At 33.4% G+C, this 9,733-nt stretch overlaps 1 protein-coding gene and 1 long non-coding RNA gene across 2 annotated transcripts in view; one reads left to right on the top strand and one right to left on the bottom strand.

Annotated features, from left to right (window-relative positions):
- Positions 1-1,464: 1,464 nt before the first annotated feature.
- Positions 1,465-9,733, top strand: part of LOC111083031 — a 15,464-nt gene continuing 7,195 nt past the window's right edge. The window contains exons 1-2 of the long non-coding RNA XR_002608759.1: positions 1,465-1,480; positions 2,661-2,668. This is a non-coding gene — a long non-coding RNA (uncharacterized LOC111083031). The remainder of the gene's footprint in view (positions 1,481-2,660; positions 2,669-9,733) is intronic.
- LOC106475009 (caspase-like) overlaps positions 3,430-9,733 on the bottom strand; it is a 12,571-nt gene continuing 6,267 nt past the window's right edge. Inside the window, exon 2 of the mRNA XM_013935706.2 lies at positions 3,430-7,455. Coding sequence (XP_013791160.1) covers positions 6,563-7,444 — 882 coding nt within the window. The 5' untranslated portion in view covers positions 7,445-7,455 and the 3' untranslated portion in view covers positions 3,430-6,562. The remainder of the gene's footprint in view (positions 7,456-9,733) is intronic.

The following is a 9,733-nucleotide window of genomic DNA, read 5'->3' as shown; positions in this document are numbered from 1 at the left end:
CTGCACAGATCTTATGGGAAGTACTTCGCATGATGCTAATGTAGAGAAGAGATTCATTCATTGTGTTTGATTTCAAGTTTGAAACATCCACAGAGTCAGATGATATGGGGATGTATCTTTCGCTAGGGTGTAGAACAGCTGCATTTTGTGAAAGGTATTGTCAATGTCGACAAGTAAGTCGAGATCATAGAGTCCCAGTTAAACCCAACAATTTAGGATCACTTTGGTGAAGCTGATCAGTGTACATTCCAAGATGAGTCTGTTCCATGTCATAGAGCTACAAAGGTTGGTAATATTTATGCATTCTATGCAGTAGACGTGCCCCTCTTCGGTGTCTTTTGTTTCTCTGTCGTGTCTTACAATAATGTAATTGTTTATATTAAATCTGTTGTTTGTTCTTCAATGTCTCCCTGATTATTATATTATCCGCTTTGGTGTAACTTATTAGGTCTTCGATCTAATACCGCTTGGAAGTTATACCATCTTGGATGTTGACGTGGAGAACTGTGAAATTATTCATTGTTTGCGAAAAGATAACAGTTTGTTTGGAATGAAGCACAAAGCTACACAATGGGCTATCTGTGCTCTGCCCACCACGGGCATCGAAAAACCCGGATTTTAGCGTCGTAAGTCCACAGACATAGCGCTGTACCGGTGGGAGGCACGAAAAGATAAGCTGTCATTTCTGATATTATTAACAGTAATATCTGTGTAAGTTGTTTCTTTGCGATGTTTGTCATTATTGTTGTTAAATTTTTTAGTTCCGGGTTGCTGATTTCTACGACAAATTCATATTTTTCAAAATATTCATGAAGTGGTCTGTTTGTTGTTCCTGATCGTTTTTGTTTTGTTTTTTGTAGTTTTATTTTCTTGGTTGTTTCATTGGAGACTACTGTTGCACGTGTTTTGGTGATTTCAGTGTTTTTAGGTGTTCGTAGGAGAGGTCGCAGGTAGTGTTGGCTGTGTATATGTGGTGTGTTTTGTTTGTTAGCGTCTTTCTATACCTGTTAAGCTTGTGTGTTGTTTTTATTATAAATATGTTTGTTTTACTGGTTTTAAATTACTGCATCCTTTATAGTTTGCACTGTGATGTTCATTACAATTACAGCATTTTGGTTGATCGTGTTTTAGAGCATTGTTGCACATCATGGTTTAAACCACAAGCAACACATCTTGGCTGTGGTTTACAGGTCGCCGCTACGAGACTCCAAATAATGGATCGCAATTATATTTTTAGCGGTAATCAAGTGCGAAACCCAGAACCTCGGATCTACAAGCCAGGACACAACCACGTGCCCCAATTAACAATTTTAATTCAAAATTTATTTCTAAAATACGAACAGAAATATTAACTTTGAATATTAAACTTTTGAAACTGCGGATACAAAAAATGAAATGAGTACTTTTGGTTTGGTTTGTTCTGAATTTCGCGCAAAGCTACACGAGGGCTATCTGCGCTAGCCGTCCCTAATTTAGAAGTGTAAGACTAGAGGGAAGGCAGCTAGTCCTCACCACCCACCGCCAACTCTTGGGCTACTCTTTTAGCAACAAATAGTGGGATTAACCGTCACATTATAACGACCCCACGGCTGAAAGGGCGAGCATGTTTGGTGTGACGGGGATTCGAACCCGCGACCCGCAGATTGCGAGCCGAACGCCCTAACCATCTGGCCATGCCAGGCAAGTACTTTTGAAAAGGTACTAAGGAAAGGCTAATCAGATGTTGCTCCAGAAATGTTATCTCAGGCTAAAGCCATGCCAAGATATTCCAATTTCTTCAAAATTAATATAAATAAAATAATGTCCTTAAAATCGTTTCAAGCCCACCCCTTTTTTTTATACAATTCCCCGGGTTGTTTCTTTTTAAACACAGATGTACGCAATAGGCTATCTACACCTTCTGACTTGCCGTCGTGCCACTTGGGCCTCTTTTTGAAGTTAATTGAATTTGTTTTTCAGCCCTGGATAGTTGAAATAATGCGACATTTTTGTGAGTATAAATGACTGAAACATCATATTTTTCTTTTACAGAATCTAAAATGATAGTGAAAATGGACATTTTACACTTGATTCACATACTCACATTGATATGCTTATGTTCGTTCATTCATGCATAAGTATATAATATCTGTTCAAAATAAGGGACAAATATGAGCAACAATCAGCATATCAAACCCTACAGATACATTTAGCACCTTATTAACACTATCAGTATTGCGTCTCATCTCCTTTAGAATGCTCCTTCTGCACTTCTTGCCAAAACTAGATGCTAGAATTTTGCTCTTTTGTCACAAAAGTTGTAGATCATAACTTTAAACTGTCCTGTTTACCTCTGAATGAGAATTCCAAAGGTATCTTTTTTCCACATTTCAAAAGAATATAAAGTCTCATTTCTTTCAGAATGGAAAGTTTATTTCATCTCTCCCCTTATGTTTTTTTGCCGAATGTCACAAATATTCTCTGCTCCTTACCACGCTGCTTTCATACGCATGCATAAAGACTGAACTTTGTGTTGCTAATTTTTCTTACGCTTAGTGATGGTGGTGCAGATTAAAAGGCAAACTTGAAAAGTGCTCTTTGTTCCTTGGTTTATTTATTTCGGAATTTAAATCCTGAAATACTTATTGCAACAAGGAGGCAAGTCTGATACAAGCAGGAAGATTAGACTGTAGAACAACTGCTTCTTGGCTCGACCATCTGGAAGTGAAGATGATGAGAATATTTTATACTTGTCAGTTGATTCAAGCAGTTAGAGAGGCGTCAGTGGTATAAAGCATTAGCCCCAGTACAACAGATGACTGAAAATCACATCAAATAACTTGAACTGTCCCTATTAGATGCAGCCACCAGTAACTGATGGCTAGACAGATTCAGTTCATGTTATCAGCCACTGATGAAATAACAAACACTTGTGCAGTCCAATTATGCCTCCTCTACACATGCCAATGCACAGTAGTCATGTCATGGAAGTAGTGTATTATCCAACTAGTTATGACCCACAAAATAACTGTTATCTTTGATGTATAGGTGATTGTGCAATAGTCAATGATCTCATATAACCGTGCAGGCATTGACCAGACAATTCTAAAACAAGTTTTAATAAAAACCTTCACCATAAAAATTCTGTCCATATTATCTTGCTGCTTAGGATTTATCATGAAAGAGAAAAAAAAAAAGTTATATTTACACCATTCATCTGCTGTTCATACAAGAGTTAAAACTAAACAGTATTCCCTATAAGAAACATTAAAAAAAAATCCTATCTACATACTCTTTTTTTTTTAAAACCATTATTGCAGGAAATAACTTGTTATTGGTAGGTCTAAATACTTATGAGGCATATCATATTCACCAATACATCATGTAATTACTAACAAACAATCAACACTATTCAATAGACACATAATTTATTTACTGATATTTATCTATATATACATCAAGTACTTATAAATATTTCTCAAAAGGCACATTGAGTAATTACTGATTTAGAAAAACTCTTAAAAATTGGGTAAACATCACAAAGAATAAATTTAAAACTTCAATGTTTTTCACATATAAATATACTGGTCAAGATTAAAATCCAAACAGACCAATAATACTGTTAATCATGTGGTAGTACACAAACTAATTCAAAGTGAGCAATATTTTCTTCTGTAACTGGAATGGTTAAAGCTATTGTGTTTGAGCGAAATTTACAAAATACTATTCTGTTGTACAAATCCATTATGGCATAGTTGAACCTTATGTATTTATTTGCAATCAGTAATAGCTAACATTGCTACTACAAACTGCTGTGTTATTGAGATCACGTATAAAGTGAGATCATAATCTACCATCATTCATTTGAAACACTCTAATAAAAATAAATATAAAGGTATTACACAAAAATCCAGAAGAACAAGAACCAAAGAGGACTGAAAAGTGGGTTTGCCAAAAAAAAAAGTGTGTGTAAAGAATTATTTAATCTCTATAAGACTGTTATTTTAATGTTTTTCACATATGAGTCTTTGAGGTTTAACATCCTGATCTGCACTTACAGATGCATTACTTATTAGCCAAAGATCAATTTAAAGACCTAAAAAGGATGAAGCACTTTTAACCTAAGAATTTACTCAAGGAAATTACTCAGTACTCCAGATTTTTTTTCTGTAATGAGTAATCACTCCCAGAATTCTGTCAGTGGGAGTAATTTTAAGTTTTTTTTACAATGTGCAACAGTAACATTTTGTGATAAAAAGTAACTTAGCTATTTATGAATTATTTTACCATTTCAAAAGGTAAAATTTGGCACAAGATTAATTTATCAAATTAAATCACCAGATGTAATCATAATAAAGACAAATAATGACATCACAACATTTTCTTTTATTTTTTTACACAAAATTGGATCATTCATCAGTGCACCAATAGAAACTTCTGGAAGCTATAGTACTTATTTTTCCAGCTCTATTGAGAGAACTGCAGAAAGCTACAGTAATAAATGTGTCCATTAATTACTGTACTACCGTTAAAGTGGCAGGAGCTGTATTAGTTTTCCATGGCAGTAAAACAACTTTTCAATATTTTTTAAGGCCATAAATCGTTTGGTTGGGAATTACGCAAATAAAACCCCTTATCTGGAACACTGATTACAAAATTCCTAATTACAGTATTTTGACACTTGTGTATAAAGTTAAAATCATAACTAATATTCAACATTGAATATTATTTATGATTTTACAAAATTCCTCTGATTTTTAGGCATTTTCTTGAAAGAGAAAATAAAAGATATTAGCATTTTGAGTTTCCATGTCACTGGTTACACTAGTTAAACAACACAGGGAAGGTTATGTATCTTTGGAGTCTAAGAAAAATAAGCCTTGTATGTTGTATTTAAAAAATAGCAATATGTCAAAAATAGAAAATAATAGAAATGCATTCTCAAAAACAGCATCAAATTATTCTTTTTTTTTCTAAATACAAATGTTAACACATGTAACCATAAAATATAGATTTTTGTAGTGCCCAAGAAATATTGTATTTATTTCATAGATCATTATTTGTAATGCTTGTCACAAACAATGGAACTCTACAACAGTCACTTTATAACCCCCCCCCCTCTCCTTTTACACATTTCAACACATAATGACAAGTTCCTGCATATAAAACATTTTATACACACCAAATAAACTTATCTGCTAATAACTTCTATCAAACTTGATGATTGCAAGTATTAATTTTATAGTTCAACAATGACATCTTTAACAAAAACAAATGATTTATTAGAACAATAAAACTGGCATATAAATTACCTATAAACAGGCTTTCATTTCAGACTGACTTCTTTAGTCCTATAAACATCAAGGAAGTATTTTAACCCTGCACCATTTCACTATTACTTGCATTTCAGACTGACTTCTTTAGCCCTACAAATCTCATGGATGTATTTTAGCCCCATATCATTTCACTATTACTTGCATTTCAGACTGACTTCTTGAGCCCTATAAATCTCATGGATGTATTTTAGCCCTGTACCATTTCACTATTACTTGCATTTCAGACTGACTTCTTTAGCCCTATAAATCTCATGGATGTATTTTAGCCCTGTACCATTTCACTATTACTTGCATTTCAGACTGACTTATTTAGCCCTATAAACCTCATGGATGTATTTTAACCCTGCACCATTTCACTATTACTTGCATTTCAGACTGACTTATTTAGCCCTATAAACCTCATGGATGTATTTTAACCCTGCACCATTTCATTATTACTTGCATTTCAGACTGCCTTTTTAGTCCTATAAACCTCAAGGAAGTATGTTAACCCTGAACCATTTTGCCATTACTTGAAAATTCATAAACCACAAATAATAACTTCATAAACATATACAGCCTCTAACAAGATGAGCCATCACAATTTAAACACAGACCTTTTGAAATGACTACTTAGTTTTTCACTCAGCATGGTTACATCAAGATTTATCATGAATGAGATAAAAATATTCATAAAAGATAGTCAATTTCCAATTTTTCACTGACATTGTAGAAAATTCAGACATTACAAATCTGTATTCTTCAGATTTTATCTATATGCCTGAAAGAAATATCAAACTACTGTATTACATTTCTATAATGATTCTGTTAGTTTTAGATAATGCGATGACAGAACTTAAAAATTAGCAAAAATCAGGTAGTTAGGTTATTTACAGATGCTAAGTTGGTTTAATTCATAATAGCCCTCATAATTTTGGTGAAGTGTAAAAAAATAAGAAACAAATAACATACAGAACCAACATGCTCAACAGCCTCCTTAAGTTGTTACTGAAGTAAATATGTCAAAAATGTATCTCATTACACAACTTAATATAAATTATATCTTCCTGTCAAAACAGATATTCAATAGAATGATATGACTATCACAATTTTTATCATTTATAGATTCATCTGTAGCATAATTATCATTTCATGAAAACAAAAAACAAAGGACATTAAATTCTGCAATTGATTATGTTTGTAAAAATTATCATAATTTTGTATAAAAATTCAAATTTTTTCTAAACAGAATGAACTGACATTTACTTCTAAACTTTAGGACGAAAATATATCTTCCTAGTTAACATAGAAGTTATACAAGGCACCTGTTTCATTTTATCCATTCCAGGATCAGTGGGAACACAAGATTCAAATTCGTAAGCCACCTTTCGGTTGACTATGGTCATTAAACTCTGTAAGTCTGTGTTCTTGGCATGGCTTTTTAAAACATTACACAATGCTTGAATAAACCAGGATCCATTGCTGGTGTTTCTCCAAGAGTAGAAACCAGGTACTGTAGAATAACAAATGAGAAAGTCAGCGTGGCTTGGAATTTTGAAGAACTGTGAAGCAGCATCTGCTATATCTCTCCCCTGAGCTACAACAACCCCTTTATCCAATTTATCTCCTTGACAAGCCTGTATGAAAAATATTTTTGGTTTACCTGCTAAGGTGGAGCAGACATTTCCTGTAAATGGAGAAAAGATCATGTCATTGGGAAATTTTCCATCTCTTCCATACACTAAACCATTCTCTCCATGACTTAAGATACAACAGACAAAACAATCTCTGTCTGAATGATCTTCTCTACTCACTTTTTCTAATTCATTACGCATTTCTTTAACAGTTAAATTCCTGTATAAGACAACATCAAAATCTAATGCTCTAAAACAATGATATAGTTGTTCAGCATCTCGTTCAGTTCCTTTCCTCTCATTTAGTCGTGTATGCATTTCAAAATCTTTATTATTGAAGATCAGACATTTTCCTCTCTTTGAGTGTTTCATATTATACTCATCACTGTCAACATATACTGACAAGTAAGGAGATTGAACAGAAGGTTTATTAAAAATTGTTAGGCCTCGTGCATCAGTTACATCTTCTCCATTACCATCTTGGCAGGTGTTTATTGACTGTAATTCTGAACTCATTTTTTCAAGATCTATAGGAAAAAAAAAAAGAAAAGAAAATGAGAGAAAATTAAGAAATATACATCTGTAGTTCCAGAAGGTTACTGAGAAACACTATCTTATACTCAGAATTCTTTGTGAAACATAAAATATAACCAAAATCCAGATTAAAATCTACATTCTGCACAAGATATGATGGTAACTTGGATGTAAAAATTCTCAAAAAAATACATACACAATTTTGTTTCCTACTATTTTCTCAGTTATTACAAAATAGCAACAACATTATTTACACATGTGCAAATATTTTGGTTGAAAACATTCATATGCAATTAATCTTAACAGAAGCTTCACTCTTCAGAGACACTATAATTTCTTGCATGTTATAATATATAACATGTTAGCACCACAATGTCAACCCTGTTTGAAAGCCCCATTCCGAGAAAATGTTAAGTTTTCTTAAGTCCTGATGTAATGTAGCCCTAAGACTGCTTTTTCAAAATAAGAACACCGATTCTAATGTCAAAGTTGCATAGCTTTTTCCATGTTTAATAGAGGTTTAAACAGAATGGTTTTGAAAGCATTTGTACAAATGAAAAATTATGAGCAAGACTTCTCAGTCAGACATTCTGATCATCATTTAAATTTTGGATCCTTGTAATAAATGTTACATTTTCTTCATGAAATCTCTGCTTAAGAGTAATAAATCTAGGCATATGTAATATTAAAAATTATTGTAAAGCAGCTTATGATATTATATACTTTTACATAAATACACAGAATAAACTTAATACATTTCATTATGTACACCACTTTACTTGGTGTATTTGAAATAGTGAAAAAAAAAGCTTATACTTTGCACTTTGAAACTACTAAATAGAAGTTTTTAGATATTATCCCAGAAACATTTTCATTACATGTGGATTTGGCCATTATACCTGCAAAAGACCAAAAGTTCAGAGTGCAAGGTAAACATAGAAGGCTCGAGATACTGTAGACATTATTTACTCAAGCTACAAGTCCCTATTTTGACTACACCCAAATGTAATTCTATCTAACAGCATAGAGTCAAAATAGGGATTTGTAGCTTGAGTAATTAGTGTCTACAGTATCTCCAGTCTTGTATGCTTACCTTGTTTACTATACCTATTTGCAGTTTTATTTGTTTTGTTTCAAATATTAAGCTTGTTCGTTTCTTTTTTGCAGCTTCTATTTCACTTTAAGCTAGCTATCTTGTTTCTTTATTTTATTTATGATCCCTATTTTCCTTTTTAAAATAACAATGTTTAATAATCTTGTTTTAATATATTTATCATGCCCATCATGAATATAAATGTGTACAGTAGCAAGTGTCCCATTTGAAACAGTTTAGTTTAATGAAATATGTAGTTGGTGTATTATGCTCTGTTGGGAAACAATGAAAATCTTTGGACTGGCTTCATGCAGATTACATGGGTATTGCCCCTGATATCATTGCAACAATGTTATCTTTGATAGTGGTACTGCATGTATGATCACCAAGATGCATGATGATCAACGTATCACATGTTATGTACATGCTTGTAAAATATATATGTGGCTAGTATATTCATATCCTATAGATATAATGAGGAGTCTGTAAACACTGGATTGGAAGAATTAATGAACTATAAATGGTGCATGGACTGGATTTTGTAACCGGACGAGTTTTATACTTGCATGCACGTGCAATGCATATTGGCTAGTATATGTATATATACATACAGGCTTTATACTTAGTTATTTTTCTAGTTGTTACCAAATCCCTCCTATGTTACTATGGCATTTAGGAGCCAGTACTGCACAGTAGCTGTATTGGCACAAGCAGATGAGAATGATGACACATTTCTCCTAGACTTGATGCCAATTCACCATAGGTAAACCTCCCAGCTAACATCTGGTACCCATCATACAGCTGTGCAGACTGAAACAATTGGGCTAAAGTGTCTTGCTCAAGGACACAACAGAATGTCACAAGCAAGCCGCAGATTCATAACTTTCAGACTACACGTCCACTGAGCCATCCTGCCCCAATGTGTGATTTATAATACGAGTTATCAATTATGGTATATCCTACATTTCAGTTGTTAAACATCTGCCATCTTTAGGGAAGTCCTGTGAAGGACAGTGTGAATGGTGGTAATGACCAAAATTCAGTTCTGGTCCATCTTGGTGGGCTATCCACTCAATGAGTTTCTCCCCACTTTCAACAGGATTTAACACAACCACTTAACCCTTTCCAGAGGGGTCACAAGTGAAAGGCCATGTCATCTCATTTGTTGACTCACATTC

Source organism: Limulus polyphemus, unplaced genomic scaffold (genome assembly GCF_000517525.1).
Source record: "Limulus polyphemus unplaced genomic scaffold, Limulus_polyphemus-2.1.2 Scaffold7964, whole genome shotgun sequence".
NCBI lineage: Eukaryota > Metazoa > Arthropoda > Merostomata > Xiphosura > Limulidae > Limulus > Limulus polyphemus.
This window is presented reverse-complemented; position numbering and strand designations above follow the sequence as displayed.